This window comes from Selaginella moellendorffii, unplaced genomic scaffold (genome assembly GCF_000143415.4).
Source record: "Selaginella moellendorffii unplaced genomic scaffold, v1.0 SELMOscaffold_7, whole genome shotgun sequence".
Taxonomy (NCBI): domain Eukaryota; kingdom Viridiplantae; phylum Streptophyta; class Lycopodiopsida; order Selaginellales; family Selaginellaceae; genus Selaginella; species Selaginella moellendorffii.
Window position 1 is genome coordinate 1,449,544 of NW_003314268.1, and position 21,903 is coordinate 1,471,446.

Genomic DNA, 21,903 nt, shown 5'->3' on the forward strand with positions numbered 1-21,903 from the left:
GATGAAAAATGTTACCATCTTTTAAAACCATGTATCAAGAAGCTTGAGTCTGTGTGTAGATGTTGGACAAAACAACGTAAGCAGCCGGGATGGATGGATCCAGCAGCGTGATCCGACGAGCAGCACGCTTCCCCCTCTCCGGATTCCCATGCATCCGGCACGCTGCAAGCAAAGTCATCCAGACTTTGCTATCCGACCGAGACGGGAGACGATCCACGAGCTTCTCGGCGAGATCCAAATGCCCAGCTCGTCCCAGCACGTCGATGATGCAGTTATAGTGCTCCAGCCGGGGACTGATGCCATAGTCATCGATCATGGAGACGAAGTACTTGCACCCCTCCTCGAGGAGGCCCGAGTGGTCGCAGCCCGAGAGGATGCTCAAGAACACAACGTCGTCGACTTTCACTCCATCCTGTTCCATGATCTTCACCAGCTTGAGCGCCTGCTCGATCTCGCTGTGCTGCGCGTAGGCCACGATCAAGCTCGTCCAAGTCACCACGTCCCTGTGAAGCATCTCGTCGAAGATCTTCCGCGCTTCTTGGAGGCTGCCACACTTTCCATACATGTTGACGAGCGCCGTGGCTGCTACCGTGTCGAGCCGGTTGGAGAAGCCGTGATCGAGCATGTAGCCGTGGATGAGTTTGCCGTGAGCGAGGCCTCCCGCGAGGCCGGAGCACGCGTCTAGAGCAGCAACGTACGTGACTTTGTCTCGAGCCACGTCCATCTTCCAAAACATCTCCACCGCGTCCCGGTTGAGGCCCTTCTCAACGTAAGCCGCGAGGATGGTGTTCCAGGAGACGGTGTTCCTCTCGGCCATGGCGTCAAAGACGTTTCTCGCTGCTTCGTGGTCGCCAAGCTTCGCGTACATGAAGATGAGCGCGTTTGCAACGCCGGTCCTCTTGTCGAAGCCGCTCTCCACGACCATCTGGTGGATGCTGCTCCCTTCTTTGGCGTTTGCTTGCTTCGTGCAAGCGTCGAGCATGCTGATGCACGTAACTTCGTCTGGTCTCGAGCCTTCCAGCTTCATCCTCTGAAAGAATTTGTGAGCGTCGGCATAGCAGCCGTGCTGAATCGCGGCCGATATCAGTGAGTTCCACGACACGCTGTTCCGTGACGGCATCCCCTCGAACATCTTTCGTGCGGCGTCCAGGGATCCACACTTTGCGTACATCGCTGTGAGAGAGTTGTGGACGATGATGGACTCGAATCCAAGCTGGGAGATCCAGTCGTGCAGCAGGATCCCCTGAGCCAAGTGTGCTGGACTGCTGCAAGTCCCAAGCATGAGTACGAACGTTACCGCGTCTGCCTTGACGCCTTGTAGCTGCATCTGCTGGAAGCTCCGCAAAGCCTGGAAGTGATCGCTGTACCGAGCATAGGCTCCGATTATTGTGTTCCAGGCGATGGTGTTCCTCTCGTGAACTTCACAGGAACTTCGCTTCACGTCTTCAAGGCTGCCACACTTTCCATACATCCCCAGCAGGAAACTCTTGACAACCTCGTCCCGGTCGAGTCCCATGTCGACAACGCTGCGATGGATAGACTTGCCTTCGCCCAAGTCTTCTCCGCTCGAGCACGCGTTGAGCAACGTAGCGTAAGTCACCTTGGTTGGCGAAAGCCCATCTTGCTGCATTCGCCAAAGGCATCTCAGTCCTTCCTTGCAGTCTCCACTCTGAGCATACCCCGATATCATAATGTTCCAGGAAATCACGTCCCGCTTGGGCATCTCACGGAGCACTAAATCGGCTTCGTCAACATCCCCGGTCTTGCAGTACATGTCCACCAGAGCATTTCCCAGCGAGGTATCCAAACTCATTCCAGCTTCCAACACATAGCCATGGACCTGTCTCCCATCTGTTAAGTTGCAAGCTCTCAGCACGGCCACCATGGTGATCAAGTTCGGACGAATCCCTTCGAGCTCCATCTTCCGGAACAGTAACACGGACTCTCTTCCCAGATGACCATACTGCGCAAAGTTCCCGATGACGGACGTCCAGGAAACCACGTTTGGACTCTCCATCCTGCTGAAGAGCTGGAAGGCGTCTTCGGGGCTTCTACACTTTCCATACATGTTGATGAGAGCATTTGCCGCATAAATGTCGGTCTCCAGCCCCGACTCGCGTATATAAGCGTGCACTTTTCTGCCATCGTCCAATGCCCCCTCGACAGTGCAGGCTCTGAGACAGGTGACAAACGTAACGCTGTCCGGACGAACACCTTCCAGCTGCATTCTCTTGTAGAGTTCCAAAGCCTGCACAGCGTCGTTTTCAGAGTTAGCATAAGCTCCAAGCAACGCAGACCAGGCCGCTACATGCAAAGGATCGAGCTTACCAAAGACTTCTGAGGCAGCGTCCAAGTCCCCGCATTTTCCATACATGTTTACGAGCGCACTGCCCACCCTGCCGTTGCTTTCCAGTCCATATTCCACCAAGTTAGCGTGGATTTGCTTCCCATCTGCGAGAGATCCGCAAGTAGTACACGCACCGAGAGCTGTGACGAAGGCCACCCTGTCGACTTGGAAACCACGTAGCTGCATCTCTCTGAGTAACCGGATAGCTTCTTTGCAGTAACCATGCTGTGAGAAAGCTGCCATGTTCACGGTCCAAGTTACTACTGTCTGCTCTTGCATACTGTAGAGTGTTCGTCGAGCATCAGCTACAGAACCACACTTGAGATACATCTCAATGAGCCTGTTGCCCAGAAATGTGCCTCCGTCCAATCCTTGCCGCGATATATGTGCGTGAACCAGCTTTCCCTGTTGAAGGGCTCTGTGTCGGCCACATTCGCTTATGATATCGGCAAGAGTGGCTGGAGAAGCATCGTCAAGACGGGCAAGAAACTTACACTGCCACTCAGAGCGAGAAGAACTTCCATGACAGCGTAGAAAGATTCCTGGTTTTTGGAAAGCAATGTGCTTGCCCCTCAGCGGTCTCATATAAACAAGAATCACTAGCCGGGAAGCATCTCAGCGTCCCAGAATCAATGCAAACACTAGTCAATAAATTCTTCCAAGAGACCCTGCAGAATAAAAAATCTATTGAGGATCAAAGAATCTAAAGGCATAAGAGTCTTACCTGGGAAATCAATGGTTCTGCTTCTGATCGTTTAATCAAATGTATCGAGTTCCGAAGCAGCGACGTTGACTGATCGTCTAAGTACACATTTCCGACGTTCTCCAAAACTTTCACTTGAATGTAAGGATCTTTTGGTGGTGACAAATCCTGCATACGATAAATGAAATAGTAAGAAAAAGGTTTCCAGATAAACATGAAAAAACATACCACTGAAAGATCAAGATCGATGCTCGACATATAAACCCCCAGAGAATCTGAATACTGCTTGAAATAATTCTTTTCCGAGTAGCTCAGCTTGCTCTGGATATCATCTGGAAGCACAGCACCAAGTTGCCATCGTAGTCTCTGAACCGTTTGAGCTCGATGGTAGCTGAAAAAAATAAAATGGAAGACAATTTAGGACTCAAGAACGAAAAAGAAACCAAGAAAAAAAAAAAAAAACGGAGAGAGAAGCACAAACATGTAAGCTAGAAGGCATCGCTTATTACGAAGAATGCTCGTGTGATGCGTTAATCCTCCATAAAAGTCCGCATTTTTGGTGGTTTGAGCGTCCAATCCTTCTTCATGCATTTTCCTGTCTAAATTCTCACAGATCAGACAATAGAGGAATCGAGAGGCAAACGCGAAATGCCAGAAAATCGCCTCACTTACGTCAATCTGGCCTCGAGCTGCTCGAAATGCTCGCTCGTCTCGTTCAAAACCTGCTCGAAGAGATCATTCTGCAAGAATGCCAGTATAAACAGAGAAAATCTAGGCCATCTAGAAGCTCACATTGAACCGCGACAGCTGATCTTCCTCCGTGTGCAAGAGCTCGACGCACAGCTGTGCTCCTTTCCTCCCAAACATTCCCTTGGAAATAGGAACCCTAATTGTGCCCTAAACCGGTATGAAGGGTAAAGTCCCAATAAATGCCTATGAAAAGAAGGTTTAGACAATGGAGGAACAGAAAGTTTGCAATCTTTTGGCGGATTGAGAGTCCGCTGTTCATCTGAATGAGTTTTAGCCGTTTTAAAACATTGTGCTGAATCAAGTTGAAAGCTGAATGGTATGGAGAAGTATAAGACTCTATGAATGCAATGCAATTGAGCCTCTGCCTCCCTCCACGCTCCAGTTACTCCCCAGGTACTCAGCTCGCTCAATCCCCAGCTCAAGTCGCTCAAGCTTGAAGAGTTTCAAGTCTCAGAAGATGCGGGACGTGATTCCAGGTTCCACGCTCCCAAGACTTGGTGTCATGTCGAGACGACATGTTAATACGGCTCTTGAGTTCGAGTGCCAAATCCGCACCAAAGTGCACAACCGGTCCTGGATTGCCCCGATCGAGTTTCGCGACAGCCCGATCCTTTCAACATCTGACAAGGGGAAGCGTCAAGTTGCATGTCACTCCATTTTGGACGGTCAACTATCGAAGTGTATGCATAGAGAACCACCAGCGTTGACGATGACGTCTCGGGGTGACAAATCACAACCTTGTCAAACCGTCGAGGATACTTTCTACAAAACATATGTACACTTTTGGAGAAATTAAAAAAACACCAAAAAATCTTTTCTCGTAAAGACTATTTTAGAAGAGAATATCTGTGTGTCGCCCAACGCTATGTACGATCCGACTGGGACCTCCGCATCCCAGCCAATACTGACTTGGAGTGACCATGTAGAACTCAACACTGTCAGCTCCAAACTTCTGCATCACTTTGAGTTGGACGAGATGGAAAACCTGTAAAACTGCCACCACCTTTCATTCTGTGTACACCCAGTGTCAATGGGATTCTCTAGCGCATCGTATCTGGAATTCTTCGACTTCGCCAGGTTGAGCAAGGCACGGTATCTGGACGACCTGAAAGTGGATCAAATGCCGGACACAACCTTTCTTCACAAGCTGAGCCACCCTTGCCCCCAAACACCTCAGGATTCTTGATCTTCCGACGACAGGTCCTATGTCGACCGCCTGAAATGCTCTCTCACCACTCCAGTCTTCAGATCTTCAAAGCTGTGTTTCTAGCACATAACAAAACCTTGGAGCAGCTGATGCCCATGCAGTTTCGTGAAGATCAGCCACCTCTGGCCGTCTTGTAACCGGAGACACGTACTGGAGACACTGATGTACTGGAGGCACTCGTGTAGCTCCTCAGTATCACGTCTCCCACCCAATTGGTGATGGACTCCAAGGTTCCACCGACAAAAGACTTCTCTCGGATTGCCTCCCTAGTGCCAGTACCTGCGTCTTGAGGCGTCCAGATCTTTGTCCGGGAGGACTTCTTTCTGGAGAGGGCTCAGCTCGTTGCTCGACCACATGGGGAGATAGAAAGTCCTGCATTTCGTGTCCTTTTGGTAGTCCTTGTAGTTTTCTCTCATTGGGCTGCTTACCAAGAGTGCCTTGCTGATGAAAAGAGGGACGTTTTTCAGCTCCACGTCCGCCAAGAAACATATATCTGGATCTGCCTCAAGTTCCACTTCCACATACGTCCTGATAGTCTTACAAGACTCTGTAGCTTCCATTACCATCTGGCAGGAAGTAATAGAGAGATCCCCCTCTGGTCAGCAGCAGTACCTTCTGCTTTTCCTTGAGCAGCAGCGCCAGAACGTAGAGGACGAAACCAGGTTCCCAAGCACCAAAGCAGCCTGTCTTCCTTCACACTGGAAAAGGCTCCACCTTGAGCTTCCACACATCCCTGAAGCATTCTTGCTTGATGATCTTTGAGTCTTCCGAATCCCAAATGGACTCAATCATTGGATTGTCATCCAAGTCAAGCATCTGCAGTACCATGGAGTCCCATGTGTTCAACAAGATGCCATCCGTTTCTTTCCGTGGAAGTGAAGATTAAACTCTGGGGGCAGAAGGAGACGACCACAATTCCTAACATGCTGCATAAAGTTTTAAATAAACTGAAGGAAAAGTTCTCATATTCAAATAGTCTCAAATATATATTTGCAAAAGAAATATAAAAAATAAATGAAAAATTATAAAGTAATAATAATTACCTTAGCTTTGTAATTTTTAAACAGGAATAACAAAACATTTTAGTTTTATAACACTCTTTTAATCTGCTCTATGAATTCCCTAGCAACGAGAGTATGTTTGCTTTGTGGGATGTATCATATCCCAAAAGACATAATCAGTTGAATTTTTGCACAGACCGCTCAATGTATTTTTATGTGAGAGGCAATTAGGGCAACAACCTCCTGCAGTTCTTCACAAAAGATTTAATTGGTGAGTAACCATCTATGAATGCACTTCTCATCCCTGGTAATCTTTCTGCTGCCCTTAGAAAAATCCCCCGAGCCTGTGTGTTGAATTGCTCTACCAAATTATTGATTTCAAATTTCCACCTGAAGTAACAATAGGTGAGCATCCTAGCGGCCCAACACTCCATATTCGTAAAGTTGTTGCAAACGTTTCTCTAATGACATTAACATCCCTTCCAAGTCCACATCCATAATGTTTTGAAGATTTGCTGCGATATCATTTCCACCAGAAGAGATCACAACAATGAGATTCTTCTTGGAGATCTTCATGGAGAATTCCCTGATTTGTTTTAGCTGCTCACTAAATGGCACGACACCCCAGTCCGAATGAGTCGAGTTGAGTAATCCACTACCATCAGATGCAAAGTTGATACTAGGAAAAACTTGGTCCTCAACTTTCAAACCCAGGAATGGCCTGGAAAAGGGCAAACCCAGGGCCTTGTTTATCAGATCTGGGATGATGAATCCATCACTGCACCTCCCAGATGGTTTGGCATACCGTGTTTCCCCATAAGTATTTGTTAGTTCCCACATCAAAGATTGAATCTCCCATATAGATGGTCCTAAGCTGAGGAATTGACCATCCAAACACGCAAGCCAAGATCGCATGCACGAACACTAAAATCCTCATCTCGCCAAAAACCTTTGTTGGCATGTTTATAAAAGGAAAAGGTTACTACTAACTAAACTCGAAAACCTAAAGTTTAAATGGTAAAGATAAAGATTTTCTATCTTCTTTTTTTTTTCTTTTTTTATCCAATGATCATTTGAACTCCACAAAGGTCCATTCTTAGGAATTGTTACGTTGTAGTTTCTCTTAATCTCGCGGCACACCTCATTTCTAGTTCCTTCATCATCTCCCATCTCTCCCTCGTCAAGCTTCGTTCGCTATAGCTCAAGGATAACAGGCGAGCCATTGTTAACCATCTACGCACAAAGAGAAACAAGGATTTTGTTAGTCTTGACTCGGAGTAAGGAGCGCTATACCTGTGAAACGTTTCAGATCCGAGAGTTCTATCGTTCTGGCGTGCGGCCACAAGATCTTCCTCCACAATCTGGCAGCCAACAGTTAGAACTCGGGAAGGAGAAAGACACTAGAGAAAAGAATACCTTCTGCATTGAAGGCTCGATAACGTGGTCGGCCTCCCGCGCACTGCTCAAATAAATACGCCATTTCGACAAGTCCGATGCTTCTGCATGGATACGTGCCGCTTCCGCGCTGCACCTTAAAGGTACGAGCGCATCAGCTGGTAAAATCCTCGATTTGCCGCAAGAAACCACCAACACGGGCAAATCTGTCGGCATTTCCATCTGATAATACTGGAAATCGTAGTCGACTTTTTGAACAATCGAAAACATCAGCATACCACGTAAGAGATGAGCAAGACAAGACTTACTTTCTGAGACTCCATGACGCTCTTCAAGCTCTGCAAATTCCTGACACGGGTTTCGTTCAGCCTTCCTGTGTTCAAAGCAGTCTCGTCTAACGTAAGATGGGTGCCGCTTGCTAGTTGTAAACCACCGGTAACCAATCTATACATGAAACTATAGCAAGTGAGACCGGAATGAAAAGAGAAAACGAAAGAAGCGTACCGATTGGTGGCATAATCTTTTCGTGGAGCGATCAGACAGGATCGAGTGACAGCGGCACTGTAAACAGGAAGAAGTACTGATATCGCGTGCCCAACTGCAGAGGCAACGAGTGATACGGAACCATCGGCACCAGCTTGACACCCGCTAAAGTTGAGAGAAAACTTCCCAACAGCCAAGGGCTCTACACGGCTATAAACCTGAGCATCACAGTCAGAATAACATCCAGAAAAAAACGACGAGAATTGTGCATACCTTTGACAGAAGATGCAAGAGTAAATATTCCGCGGCGAGCCTGTCCTCACCGAGAACAGATTGTAATTTACAAACAAGAGATTCCCTCACGGAGCATATATCCGCCAAAGCACCCGGCTGACTAGGAATACTGTAAGCTGAAAGTTTTCTCATGGTAATACAGTGAAGTCGAGGAACCTTGAGATATCAAAGTCGGAGAGGTAATGGAAGTGAGCTTCTTACCGTGCTGGATGGTAACTGCAAGGAGGTGTCATCTTCCATCAAGGATTCAGCCAGAGCTGATGAATCAGAAGCCGAGCTAGAAACCAGTTCCAATTCTTTCCATACGATACCAACAAACTCTGCGATGTCATTCAACTTCAAGTCCGCATCGTTTCCATCGTAAATCTGGCAGAAAAAAGGCAGTGGTTAAGTCTCAGAAACAAAAAGCGGAATTCTCGACCTTGACGAGGCACGAGTTGTGCTCTTTCGTTGGAGAGTCACAGTCCATGCTCTGCAAAAAGAAAAACATGATAAGAAGATCCATTTAAACACATAAAAAGCTTTCACCTCCACAGTCGCTGGAATATCCTCCCGTTTGCGCTTCAAGCTCTGACTAGTTGCATCCGGTTGTACAGCATTTGAATGCCATGTATTTTTCATCCATTGATTTTCACCAGGAATCTACAAACACTCGAAGAAAAGTTGTAAACCCTGAGAAAGTGAAAACTTACTGGAACGCAATAAAACAGCCGTCGATCCCAGATTTGCTGCTCGGTATCTTGCGGAACTGGGCTGTCGGTGTACTTGTTTGTTTGCCAAGTATTGCAATCCTGTAACATAAATCACGATAGAGGACCTTGAAAAACAAAAAACTCAAGAGAAAGCGCAATACCTTGTAAGCGCCAACATAGTATTCCACATCGAACATATCTTGGATCTGTAAGAAACATAGATAAAAACTTGTTTGCAAACAATTTTTTTTAAAGAGAACACAACGGAAAAATGTACCATTCCCCGGAAGCGAACCAGCGAGCCAGAAGGAATAGAATCGTGCGCCAAATCGTCAATGTGAGGAACCTAGCAGTGGCATTCAATTCCAGCCCGGTTAAGAAGTAAAAAGAAGAAAGCAAACCTGAGCAATGGCGCCTTCTTCATACAAGAACTTGTCGAAGACTCCCTTGATGCCCCAGTCGCCTCCCGAGAGCTCCAAAGTTGCGGCTGGAGCAGGAGAAGCGACCATGGCTGCAATGGAGAAGAGGCCTCGCACGGCGCCCAGTGGATTCCGCAGCAAATCCACCGCCGGCATCGCCCTTACGTTAAGAAATTTCCCGCCATAATGAATATACTCTCTATTGAGTAGAATATACCAAAAGACAGGTGCCATGTTTTAAAGACATTCACTATTACATGATCAAATTGCTAACATCATCGCATTAATGTATAACGAAATATTTTCTATTCAGTCGACTGGAGAGTGATGTATGCACTTTCGTGGAGCCTGGGAGTGATCCTGGCTTTGAGAGTGTGTGCCATGAAGTTTACGATACCCATAGCTTCACCCATGGGTTGATCTTTCGGACTGCCAGGAAACTCCCACTCGAATCCATGAAGAAGATTGGAAAGAACAAGCTGGACGTTCCTAAGACCCAGAGAAAGCCCTGGGCAAGACCGCTTTCCAGATCCGAATGGAAGTAGCTCAAAGTCTTGGCCGTTAACACCGATGTTGCTGCCAATGAATCTCTGAGGTTGGAACTCCAGAGGATCACTCCAGACTTGAGGGTCTCTTCCAATTGCATAGACGTTCACAAGCAGCGTTGCGTTCTTGGGGATGTCATAGCCGGCAACTTTCTGGGCCTCAATGGATGCGTGTGGTACGAGCAAAGCAACGGGAGGGTGGAGACGAAACGTTTCTTTGATGATGGCATTCAAAACCTCGAGCTTGGATATGTCTCCCTCTTCGACCATGCGTGTGTGTCCAGCAACGCTCTCGATCTCTTGCTGGGCTTTGACCATCCAATCTGGATGATGAAGAAGTTCCGCTAGAGCCCATTCGGTCACTGTGGATGATGTTTCAGATCCACCAAGCAATAGATCCTATCAAGATCACAAAAGAATCAAGCAAGTTCCACGGACGGAGAAAACCAAACTTACCATGAGCAGAGCTCTGAGATTGACCACATCGTTTCCAATGTGATTCCTTGTGATCTCCACGAAATCGGGAACCTCGCCCTGGCGTTGCTCTTCCAAAACCTTTTGCAAGAAGCCATTCATCTTATCCCCGGCCATCTTAGCACGGCGGGCGACCAAGTCGAGCCAGCTCAAGTAGGGGAAATAGTCAGTGATCGAGAATGCTGCTGCCACCTTGAGGTTCTCATCAATCATCGCTATGAAATTGGAGGCCTCCTTCGCAATGGCGGGATCGCTAGAGGCCTTGGATCCAAAGTAAATCTTCTTCATCAGGATGCGAGTCATAACGTTGAAGCTGAGCGCCCTCAAATGTGATCTCACTCCCACAACGTGGCCAGCCTTGGAAGCTCTCAAGAACTCGCGACTGACCTCCCACAGCTCGTCCCGGATGATGTGCGTGTTCATGCTCACCCTCTTAGCCGTGAAGAGCTCCGTGGCGCAGAGCTTCCTCAGCTTCTTCCAGTAGTCTCCATACGGCGAGAAAGACATGCTCCTGCAATTCATGACAATGGAGGCCACATTGTTTCGAGGCCTATACGCGAATTCCGTGTCGTTGTTCTTGAGAAACTCCTTGGCCATTGCTGGACTGGCGACCACGAACACAGGGACGGATCCCAGGCGTAAGTGGAAGAGCGGGCCAAATTTTTTGGAGAGCTGCTGGAGTGAGATGTGTGGGAGCCTGCCCAGGAGATGGAAGTGGCCGATGAGTGGCAATCCTCTTGGGCCTGGCGGAAGATTGAGAGATTTGCTGGAGAGCCATTGCTTGAGAATGAAAGCTGTGATGAGGAAAAGTGCGACTGCCCAAAGCATTGCTACTTTCTGCCCCTCGATCATTGAAGCCCCTCTTTTTGTATTCTTCGTTAACTTAATGTAAGAGTTAAGATTCGTATTTAAGAAATCAGAAGCTTTGACTCTTTAAGCCATATCCCAGATTTTCAGCCTTGAGACTTGTCAGATGAGCCACGAACACACCTTGAAGAAGGTGCAGGAGCTCAAAGCCGAATAGTCAGCAAACCCTTTGAGGAATTTCCAGCCTTTGTCCCTGCTGCTGTGAAGAGATATGCGGAAGCTGTGATGGACAAAGATGACTCTTGGATAGTCCAATATCTATATATACATGATTGAGAGACACTGCCTCTAGCTTACACCTGGATTAATGAAGTGGCACTACTGCCACCTAGGACATAGAGAGCATATACCTCAATAGCCTACTTCTCTTTCACTTGCTTTCAGTGTCACCTTCGTCCTCCAGAATCACCAGTGGTGAGAAGTCTTCGAGCTTGGCAGCCTTTTGCTTGGCGAGCATGACTACACATTGTGGAAATGCCAAAGCTCTGGTCACAAGGGCCATCTTCAACCTGGGAAAGAGATTTGGCATCTAAACTTTAGAATATCAGCCCAAGAGAAGAAGCCACATCTTTTATCACGTGGATGTAGACAAAAAAAAAAAAACTTATTCCCAAGGTTCTTCTCAAAATATGAGAGAAGAATTTACATTTTACTACTGCCATATGCACACATTCTCACTTTGTGGGTTATTAAAGATTGCTTAAGCTTGCATTCACCACCTTGATTTGTAGAATGCAGTGGTGATGATTTGCACTTTGAGGTTTTGATCTCCAAGCCTTCCATTGAGATCTATATCAGCAAAATCCCTAAACAAAGCAAACCATATATGTAGGTATCTTTGTTTTGTCTAAGTCCTTTTTTCCTTGCTCATAAACAAGTTTTCATAAATCCTTATGCTTGTAAGGAGGCTCGCGTGGAGCCTCCATCTTGTGGATATTGTCATGTGGCAGCTCCACCTCCTCGCTTGTAACCACTATGCAGCAAAGAGCATTCACCTCACCAGTTGGAACATCCTCCTCATCACGTGGATCCATTGGCTCATTGGCTGGGGGAACCTCAACTAAAGCCTCGTCCTCTACTTTGCTTTAAACATCCAATATAGCCTTGTCATATGAAATACACACTTGTGAGCTTGGGCTGTCCACTTCATAAGGAGGCTCAAAGGCCTCCTCCCCATCACCTCACACCTATGTGAAGGGTCTTCCTTTATAATATTATGAGGAGGGTCTTCTGCCACCTTGTGTTCATGGATGACCTCATGTTCAACCACCAGCTCACATTTGTCCACCAATTCATGCCATGCAATGTAAAATTATGTTGCAGGCTGTGCGGCAGCAGCCCTTCAAAGAAAAAAAATCCAAAAAGAAGCAAAGAATATATAGTAGTATTCAATACAAAACTTATATATATTATAAATGATCATTGCACCATCTATATCGACATAAACTTCATCAAGTGTGGCATTTTACACTTGTAAAGTTGCTTCCTCTACATTCTCAAGATCCATCACTACTTCTTCTACAATCTCCATGACAACATGATGCTCCCTCTTCACCTTCCTCCACAACATCATCCACTTGTGCTGCTGGCTCTATGACTTGCACACACATACACCCAAAAAGAGGACGACATGGTCTCTAATCTCAAGCCTACACCCCAGCAAGTACAGCTGTCAAGCTACACTTGAGAATTCCTAGTGCCCAATCCAATAAAGCATGAATCTTTCTCCTGGAAAGAAAAAAAACACACAAACACAAAAGCATAAACATGCGGAGGTATTTAAACAACAATATAAACATACTAGCTCCAATCTTCAGATCTTCAAAGCCATGTCTCTAGCACATAATGAGACATTGGAGTAACGATGATGGTTTTCTTGACTTCAATTTTATACAATGGGCTTTTCAAAAAAATAAAAAATCTTTCTTTTCACTAACCAGGTGAATCAGCATTTTTGTTTCTTCGTGTCTTGACTCAAAGAGGCAATGCACTAGTCGGCATTGATGCTTTGTTTTTCATTTCCACTTTTTTTTGCAATGGACAAACATTTGCCTTTTTGCACAAACAAAAAGAACTAAAATTACTATAGCAATGTGACATATACTTGGTGCTGCCAGAACTGGAGCCTTGGATTGCTGCACCACTATGGCTGCTGGAAAATCCTTGATAATCCCTAGCATGCATTCCTTCAATGTTCCAATAGTTCAATTAAATTTGAACTTGCAGACTAATCTGTTTTTTTCTTTTATGACCCTTTTTAGTTATAAAACTTGAGTTCATATATATCGTCTTATCATAAACTCAATCCTCAAACATTCTCTAAAAACTGGATTGCCTCATCCATAATTTGCTAATCAATGTCACAATCACACTCCATATTAACGAAAAATGGTAGAACACCAAGAATAGGATAAACTGTATAATCATGTCTCATAAAAGTTGGAGATAACAACACACCAAAGATGGGTGCAACACCAATATGATCACACCCTATACCACTAAAAGTTCAATTTAACAAAACAACATTAGTAGCCTCAAGTGATATACTCCTTAATTGATGACAACATGATATGGTAGAAGAAGAGAATGCAATAAAGATTAAAAGAAAGAGTAAATCTAAACACAATGATAACTAAAATTCTAGATCTTGAAAAAGTTAATATAAATCTAGATATAAAAGAAAATGAAGAAATAAGAACAAAAATCACAATCCCAAATATTAGAATAAAGCACTGCCAAAAACTTTACCCTTCAAGAACAAATTGCAATACCCCTTATCTCCATTAATATAAGTGCTCGAGATATAAGAATAAATATATTAATTAGGGTTTACACCCTTACTTATATACAAGAATTAATGAACCAAATTCAATTATGCTATAATACTATAATTAATATATTACCACTATGATCCTAATCACTAGCTTGCATAGAACACACACCTCCTCTTAGCAATATGAAGCTCCAACAATGTTCTTGGACCACCCCAAGGCACTGCTTTTGGTCAGCTTGTCATCCATAAACTTGATATCAATACTAGCAGCGATCCATTCTTGAAGTTGTTTGGCCATTGTCATCACATCCTGCTAGAAAACTCGTGAGATTCCAAAAGTAGACAAATGATTCTCCAACCTTGAAGCTCGGCCCTGGTGGAGGAATCCCCTCCGCCTCTAGATAAACTGGTGGAGGAACGAAGAATTCTAGCAGTTGGGACGAAATCCAGAAAAAGCACGAGCTCCTATGACGATCACCTGCAAGTAATTTATCAAGCTCACTTTCCCGTGTCCAAAAAAGTTTAAACGCACACGCACACGCACAAAGAGATAAAACCGAAGTTCCACGAAAAAATCACACACACTTTTGGAGAAAGTATAATACACCGTAAACCTTTTCTCGGAAAGACTATTTTAGAAAAGAATATCTGTGTGTCGACCAACGCTATCTATGATCCGACTGGGACCTCCGCATCCCAGCCAATACTGAGTGACCATGTAGAACTCAACACTGTCAGCTCCAAACTTCTGCATCATGGAAAACCTGTAAAACTGCCACCACCTTTCATTCTGTGTACATCCAGTGTCAATGGGATTCTCTAGCGCATCGTATCCGGACCCCACTAGGTTGAGCAAGGCATGGTATCTGGACGACCTGAAAGTGGATCAAATGCCGGACACAACCTTTCTTCACATGATCTTCCGATGACAGGTCCTATGGCGACTGCCTGAAATGCTCTCTCACCAGTCTTCAGATCTTCAAAGCCATGTCTCTGGCACATAACAAAACCTTGGAGCAACGGATGCCCATGCAGTTTTGTGAAGATCAGCCGCCTCTACCGGAGACATGTACTAGAGACACTGATGTATTGGAGGCACTCGTGTGAAACATCCTGTATACTAGCTCTTCAGCATCACGTCTCCCAATTGGTGATAGACTCCAAGGTTCCCGTGACGGAAGACTTCTCTCAGATTGCCTCCCTAGTGCCAGTACCTGTGTCTTGAGGCCTCCAGATCTTTGTCTGGGAGGACTTCTTTCTGGAGAGGGCTCAGCTCATTGCTCAACCACACGGGGAGATAGAAAGTCCTGCAATTTGTGTCCTTTTGGTAGTCCTTGTAGTTTTCTCTCGTTGGGCTGCTTACCAAGAGTGCGTTGCTGATGAAAAGAGGGACGTTTTTCAGCTCCACGTCCGCCAAGAAACATATATCCGGATCTACCTCAAGTTCCACTTCCATATACGTCTTGATAGTCTTGCAAGACTCTGCAGCTTCCATTACCATCCGGCAGGAAGTAATAGAGAGATCCCCCTGTGGTCAGCAGCAGTACCTTTTGCTTTTCCTTGAGCAGCAGCGCCAGAATGTAGAGGAGGAAACCAGGTTCCCAAGCACCAAAGCAGCCTGTCTTCCCTCACACCGGAAAAGGCTCCACCTTGAGCTTCCACATGTCCCTGAAGCATTCTTCCTCGATGATCTTTGAATCTTCCGAATCCCGAATGGACTCAGTCGTTGGATTGTCATCCAAGTCAAGCATCTGCAGTACCTTGGAGTCCCACGCATTCAACAAGATGCAGCATCCAATCGATCATCAGTTTCTTTCTGTGGAAGTGGAGATCAAACTCTGGGGGCAGAAGGAGACGACCACAATTGCACAAAACTTTAGATAAACTGAAAGAAAAATATTCATTTATAAGAAACCATATTTAGGTCCTTGACCTGTAATTTTTAAACAGAAGAAAAAACATTTTAGTTTTGTTAATTGACTCTTTTAATCTGCTCTATGAATTCCTTGGCAATGAGAGTGTATGTGTGCTCTGTGGGATGTATCATATCCCAAAAGACATAATCACTTGGATTCTTGCACAGACCGCTCAATGTATTTTTATGTGAGAGGCAATTAGGGCAACAACCTCCTGCGTTCTTGAATCCAAATTGGATTGGGTTCTCCACAAAAGATTTAATTGGTGAGTAGCCATCTACGAATGCACTTCTCATCCCTGGTAATCTTTCTGCTGCCCTTAGAACAATCTCCCGAGCCTGTGTGTTGAATTGCTCTACCAAATTATCGATTTCACTCACGCAATTTCCTCCTGAAGTAACAATAGGTGAGCATCCTAGCGGCCCGACACTTGAATAGATGATCTTCCTAAAACCATATTTGTAAAGTTGTTGCAAACCTTTCTCTAATGACAGTAACATCCCTTCCAAGTCCACATCCATAATGTTTTGAAGATTTGCTGCGATATCATTTCCACCAGAAGAGATCACAACAACAAAGTCATTGAGATTCTTCTTGGAGATCTTCATGGAGAATTCCCTGAGTTGTTTTAGCTGCTCACTAAATGGCACGACACCCCAGTCCGAATGAGTCGAGTCGAGTAATCCACTACCATCAGATGCAAAGTTGATACTAGGAAAAACTTGGCTCTCAGCTTTCAAACCCAGGAATGGCCTGGAAAAGGGCAAACCCAGGGCCTTGTTTATCATATCTGGGATGATGAATCCATCACTGCACCTCCCAGATGGTTTGGCATACCGTGTTTCCCCATACGGAACGAAATCACAACGCGAAACTGAGTTTTTCACGTATTTGTTAGTTCCCACATCAAAGATTGAATCTCCCATATAGATGGTCCTAAGCTGAGGAATTGACCTTCCAAAAACGCACGCGCAGAGAGCCAAGATCGCAAGCACGAACACTAAAATCCTCATCTCGCCAAAAACCTTTGTGGCAAGACCTATGCATAAGCTTGTTTATATAGAAGAGGGAAAAGGAAAAGGTTACTGCTAACTAAACTCGAAAACCTAAATTTTAAATGGTAAAGATAAAGATTCTATCTTTTTCTTTTTTTATCTAATTGAGCTCATGATCATTTGAACTCCACAAAGGTCCATTCTTAGGAATTGTTACGTCGTAGTTTCTCTTAATCTCGCGGCACACCTCATTTCTAGTTCCTTCATCATCTCCCATCTCTCCCTCGTCAAGCTTCGTTCGCCATAGCTCAAGGATAACAGGCGAGCCATTGTTAACCACCTACGCACAAAGAGAAACAAGGATTTTGTTACTCTCGACTCGGAGTAAGGAGCGCTATACCTGTGAAACGTTTCAGATCCTACAGTTCTATCCTTCTGGCGTGCGGCCACAAGATCTTCCTCCACAATCTGGCAGCCAACAGTTAGAACTCGGGAAGGAGAAAGACACTAGAGAAAAGAATACCTTCTGCATTGAAGGCTCGATAACGTGGTCGGCCTCCCGCGCACTGCTCAAATAAATACGCCATTTCGACAAGTCCGATGCTTCTGCATGGATACGTGCCGCTTCCGCGCTGCACCTTAAAGGTACGAGCGCATCAGCTGGTAAAATCCTCGATTTGCCGCAAGAAACCACCAACACGGGCAAATCTGTCGGCATTTCCATCTGATAATACTGGAAATCGTAGTCGACCTTTTGAAACAAACGAAAACATCAGCATACCACGTAAGAGATGAGCAAGACAAGACGTACTTTCTGAGACTCCATGACGCTCTTCAAGCTCTGCAAATTCTTGACACCGGTTTCGTTCAGCCTTCCTGTGTTCAAAGCAGTCTCGTCTAACGTAAGATGGGTGCCGCTTGCTAATTGTAAACCACCGGTAACCAATCTATACATGAAACTATAGCAAGTGAGACCGGAATGAAAAGAGAAAACGAAAGAAGCGTACCGATTGGTGGCATAATCTTTTCGTGGAGCGATCAGACAGGAGTTCAAGTCCTCGAGTGACAGCGGCACCACTTGTGAACAGGGAAGAAGTACTGATATCGCGTGCCCGACTGCAGAGGCAACGAGTGATACGGAACCATCGGCACCAGCTTGACACCCGCTAAAGTTGAGGGAAAACTTCCCAACAGCCAAAGGCTCTACACGGCTATAAACCTGAGCATCACAGTCAGAATAACACCAAGAAAAAAACGACGAGAATTGTGCATACCTTTGACAGAAGATGCAAGAGTAAATATTCCGCGGCGAGCCTGTCCTCACCGAGAACAGATTGTAAGGTACAAACAAGAGATTCCCTCACGGAGCATATATCCGCCAAAGCACCCGGCTGACTAGGAATACTGTAAGCTGAAAGTTTTCTCATGGTAATACAGTGTAGTCGTGGAACCTTGAGATATCAAAGTCAGAGAGGTAATGGAAATGAGCTTCTTACCGTGCTGGACGGTAACTGCAAGGAGGTGTCATCTTCCATCAAGGATTCAGCCAGCGCTGATGAATCAGAAGCCGAGATAGAAACCAGTTCCGATTCTTTCCATACGATACCAACAAACTCTGCGATGTCATTCAACTTCAAGTCCGCATCGTTTCCATCGTAAATCTGGCAGAAAAAAGGCAGTGGTTAAGTCTCAGAAACAAAAAGCGGAATTCTCGACCTTGACGAGGCACGAGTTGTGCTCTTTCGTTGGAGAGTCACAGTCCATGCTCTGCAAAAAGAAAAACATGATAAGAAGATCCATTTAAACACATAAAAAGCTTTCACCTCCACAGTCGCTGGAATATCCTCCCGTTTGCGCTTCAAGCTCTGACTAGTTGCATCCGGTTGTACAGCATTTGAATGCCATGTATTTTTCATCCATTGATTTTCACCAGGAATCTACAAACACTCGAAGAAAAGTTGTAAACCCTGAGAAAGTGAAAACTTACTGGAACGCAATAAAACAGCCGTCGATCCCAGATTTGCTGCTCGGTATCTTGCGGAACTGGGCTGTCGGTGTACTTGTTTGTTTGCCAAGTATTGCAATCCTGTAACATAAATCACGATAGAGGACCTTGAAAAACAAAAAACTCAAGAGAAAGAGCAATACCTTGTAAGCGCCAACATAGTATTCCACATCGAACATATCTTGGATCTGTAAGAAACATAGATAAAAACTTGTTTGCAAACAATTTTTTTTAAAGAGAACACAACGGAAAAATGTACCATTCCCCGGAAGCGAACCAGCGAGCCAGAAGGAATAGAATCGTGCGCCAAATCGTCAATGTGAGGAACCTAGCAGTGGCATTCAATTCCAGCCCGGTTAAGAAGTAAAAAGAAGAAAGCAAACCTGAGCAATGGCGCCTTCTTCATACAAGAACTTGTCGAAGACTCCCTTGATGCCCCAGTCGCCTCCCGAGAGCTCCAAAGTTGCGGCTGGAGCAGGAGAAGCGACCATGGCTGCAATGGAGAAGAGGCCTCGCACGGCGCCCAGTGGATTCCGCAGCAAATCCACCGCCGGCGCGACCATCGCTCCCGCCCTTAGGTTAAGAAATTTCCCGCCATAATGAATATACTCTGTATTGAGTAGAATGTACCAAAAGACTTTTAGGTGCCACGTCATTCTAAAGACATTCACTGTTTTGTAGGTCATATTGCTAACATCATAACATTAATTTATAACGAAATATTTTCTATTCAGTCAACTGGAGAGTAGTGTAAGCACTTTCGTGGAGCCTGGGAGTGATCCGGGCTTTGAGAGTGTGTGCCATGAAGTTTACAATACCCATAGCTTCACCCATGGGCTGATCTTTCGGACTGCCAGGAAACTCCCACTCGAATCCATGAAGAAGATTGGAAAGAACAAGCTGGACGTTCCTAAGACCCAGAGCAAGCCCTGGGCAAGACCGCTTTCCAGATCCGAATGGAAGTAGCTCAAAGTCATGGCCGTTGACACCGATGTTGCTGCCAATGAATCTCTGAGGTTGGAACTCCAGAGGATCACTCCAGACTTGAGGGTCTCTTCCAATTGCGTAGACGTTCACAAGCAGCGTTGTGTTCTTGGGGATGTCATAGCCGGCAACTTTCTGGGCCTCAATGGATGCGTGTGGTACGAGCAAAGCAATGGGAGGGTGGAGACGAAAGCTTTCCTTGATGATGGCATTCAAAACCTCGAGCTTGGATATGTCTCCCTCTTCGACCATGCGTGTGTGTCCAACAACGCTCTCGATCTCTTGCTGGGCTTTGACCATCCAATCTGGATGATGAAGAAGTTCCGCTAGAGCCCATTCGGTCACTGTGGATGATGTTTCAGATCCACCAAGCAATAGATCCTATCAAGATCACAAAAGAATCAAGCAAGTTCCACGGACGGAGAAAACCAAACTTACCATGAGCAGAGCTCTGAGATTGACCACATCGTTTCCAATGTGATTCCTTGTGATCTCCACGAAATCGGGAACCTCGCCTGGGCGTTGCTCGTCCAAAACCTTTAGCAAGAAGCCATTCATCTTATCCCCGGCCATCTTTGCACGGCGGGGGACCAAGTCGAGCCAGCTCAAGTAGGGGAAATAGTCAGTGATCGAGAATGCTGCTACCACCTCGAGGATCTCATCAATCATCGCTATGAAATTCGAGGCCTCCTTCGCAATAGCGGGATCGCCCGAGGCCTTGGATCCAAAGTACGTCTTCTTCATCAGAATGCGAGTCATGACGTTGAAGCTGAGCGCCCTCAAATGTGATCTCACTCCCACAACTTGGCCAGCCTTGGAAGCTCTCAAGAACTCGCGACTGAGCTCCCACAGCTCGTCCCGGATGATGTGCGTGTTCATGCTCACCCTCTTAGCCGTGAAGAGCTCCGTGGCGCAGAGCTTCCTCAGCTTCTTCCAGTAGTCTCCATATGGCGCGAAAGATATGCCCTTGCAATTCACGACAATGGAGGCCACATTGTTTCGAGGCCTATACGCGAATTCCGTGTCGTGGTTCTTGAGAAACTCCTTGGCCATTGCTGGACTGGCGACCACGAACACAGGGACGGATCCCAGGCGTAAGTGGAAGAGCGGGCCAAATTTTTTGGAGAGCTGCTGGAGTGAGATGTGTGGGAGCCTGCCCAGGAGATGGAAGTGGCCGATGAGGGGCAATCCTCTTGGGCCTGGCGGAAGATTGAAAGATTTGCTGGAGAGCCATTGCTTGAGAATGAAAGCTGTGATGAGGAAGAGCGCGACTGCCCAAAGCATTGCTACTTTCTGCCCCTCGATCATTGAAGCCCCTCTTTTTGTATTCTTCGTTAACTTCCTTTCCGATGGTGAACGACAATGTATCGTATTTAAAAAATCAGAAGCTTTGACTCTTTAAACCATATCCCAGATTTTCAGCCTTGAGACTTGTAAATTGCGCGTCGCCGCTAGATCAGATGAGCCACGAACACACCTTGAAGAAGGTGCAGGAGCTCAAAGCCAAATAGTCAGCAAACCCTTTGAGGAATTTCCAGCCTTTGTCCCCACTGCTGTGAAGAGATATGTGGAAGCTGCGATGGACAAGGATGACTCTTGGACAGTCCAATATAATGTCATAGCTATATATACATGATCGAGAGACACTGCCTCTAGCCTACACCTGGATCAATGAAGTGGCACTACTGCCATGTCATAGAGAGCCAACAGCCTTTCTCTTTCGCTTGCTTCCAGCGTCGCCTTCGTCCTCCGGAATCACCAGTGGCGAGAAGTCTTCGAGCTCGGCAGTCTTTTGCATGGCGAGCGCGACGACGCATTGTGGAAATGCCGAAGCTCTGGTCGCAAGGGCCATCTTCAACCTGGGAAAGAACTCACGGAAGAAATGCGAGTACCTTGTAAAGCATTGTGAGCTTTGGGAACTGGGATTTATGTGCACGCTCACGTGAAAGTTGGGGATTCCTACAGGAGGACCTTTGCTGGCTGATGGACCTTGACAACCGTGAGCTCGTGCGTTGCAAATAGTCTAGTCACATCCACTCAGAGATTGCCCAAG

At 46.0% G+C, this 21,903-nt stretch overlaps 7 protein-coding genes across 9 annotated transcripts; all 7 read right to left on the reverse strand.

Moving 5' to 3' along the window:
• Positions 1–2: 2 nt before the first annotated feature.
• On the reverse strand, positions 3–2,459 carry LOC9652784 (pentatricopeptide repeat-containing protein At3g09040, mitochondrial). Its single transcript, XM_002966504.2, has 2 exons — positions 2,329–2,459; positions 3–2,248 (listed from the first exon to the last, which is right to left on the reverse strand). Exons 1-2 carry the CDS (start codon positions 2,368–2,370, stop codon positions 35–37), a joined length of 2,256 nt encoding a protein of 751 aa, XP_002966550.2. The 5' UTR covers positions 2,371–2,459; the 3' UTR covers positions 3–34.
• LOC112345194 (pentatricopeptide repeat-containing protein At4g18520, chloroplastic-like) lies at positions 2,377–2,932 on the reverse strand. The gene is made up of 2 exons (XM_024671506.1): positions 2,482–2,932; positions 2,377–2,396 (listed from the first exon to the last, which is right to left on the reverse strand). The coding sequence occupies exons 1-2, from the start codon at positions 2,930–2,932 to the stop codon at positions 2,377–2,379; spliced, it is 471 nt and encodes a 156-aa protein (XP_024527274.1).
• Positions 2,888–3,935, reverse strand: LOC9652785 (DNA replication complex GINS protein PSF1). 2 transcript variants are annotated; one of them, XM_002966505.2, is made up of 6 exons: positions 3,843–3,935; positions 3,723–3,790; positions 3,532–3,645; positions 3,279–3,441; positions 3,072–3,218; positions 2,888–3,015 (listed from the first exon to the last, which is right to left on the reverse strand). In XM_002966505.2, exons 1-6 carry the CDS (start codon positions 3,915–3,917, stop codon positions 2,989–2,991), a joined length of 594 nt encoding a protein of 197 aa, XP_002966551.2. In that variant the 5' UTR covers positions 3,918–3,935; the 3' UTR covers positions 2,888–2,988. The 2 variants fall into 2 exon arrangements, with proteins under 2 accessions (XP_002966551.2, XP_024526899.1); XM_024671131.1 differs by having other exon boundaries at positions 3,532–3,649; positions 3,843–3,888.
• Positions 3,936–6,422: 2,487 nt separating this feature from the next.
• On the reverse strand, positions 6,423–6,923 carry LOC112345195 (GDSL esterase/lipase 6-like). The gene has a single exon (XM_024671507.1). It carries the CDS (start codon positions 6,921–6,923, stop codon positions 6,423–6,425), a length of 501 nt encoding a protein of 166 aa, XP_024527275.1.
• Positions 6,924–7,083: 160 nt separating this feature from the next.
• LOC9652789 (mini-chromosome maintenance complex-binding protein) lies at positions 7,084–19,452 on the reverse strand. 2 transcript variants are annotated; one of them, XM_024671130.1, is made up of 13 exons: positions 19,250–19,452; positions 19,126–19,194; positions 19,010–19,054; positions 18,849–18,947; positions 18,685–18,798; positions 18,578–18,628; positions 18,358–18,522; positions 18,136–18,312; positions 17,869–18,080; positions 17,673–17,808; positions 17,385–17,612; positions 17,262–17,329; positions 7,084–7,241 (listed from the first exon to the last, which is right to left on the reverse strand). In XM_024671130.1, exons 1-13 carry the CDS (start codon positions 19,427–19,429, stop codon positions 7,115–7,117), a joined length of 1,671 nt encoding a protein of 556 aa, XP_024526898.1. In that variant the 5' UTR covers positions 19,430–19,452; the 3' UTR covers positions 7,084–7,114. The 2 variants fall into 2 exon arrangements, with proteins under 2 accessions (XP_024526898.1, XP_024526897.1); XM_024671129.1 differs by lacking the exon at positions 7,084–7,241 and adding an exon at positions 16,978–17,201.
• On the reverse strand, positions 9,506–11,169 carry LOC9652787 (flavonoid 3'-monooxygenase). Its single transcript, XM_002966507.2, has 2 exons — positions 10,293–11,169; positions 9,506–10,235 (listed from the first exon to the last, which is right to left on the reverse strand). Exons 1-2 carry the CDS (start codon positions 11,160–11,162, stop codon positions 9,597–9,599), a joined length of 1,509 nt encoding a protein of 502 aa, XP_002966553.2. The 5' UTR covers positions 11,163–11,169; the 3' UTR covers positions 9,506–9,596.
• A 101-nt stretch (positions 19,453–19,553) lies between the features above and the next one.
• Positions 19,554–21,165, reverse strand: LOC9652790 (cytochrome P450 71A1). The gene is made up of 2 exons (XM_002966510.2): positions 20,289–21,165; positions 19,554–20,231 (listed from the first exon to the last, which is right to left on the reverse strand). Exons 1-2 carry the CDS (start codon positions 21,156–21,158, stop codon positions 19,593–19,595), a joined length of 1,509 nt encoding a protein of 502 aa, XP_002966556.2. The 5' UTR covers positions 21,159–21,165; the 3' UTR covers positions 19,554–19,592.
• Positions 21,166–21,903: the final 738 nt, after the last annotated feature.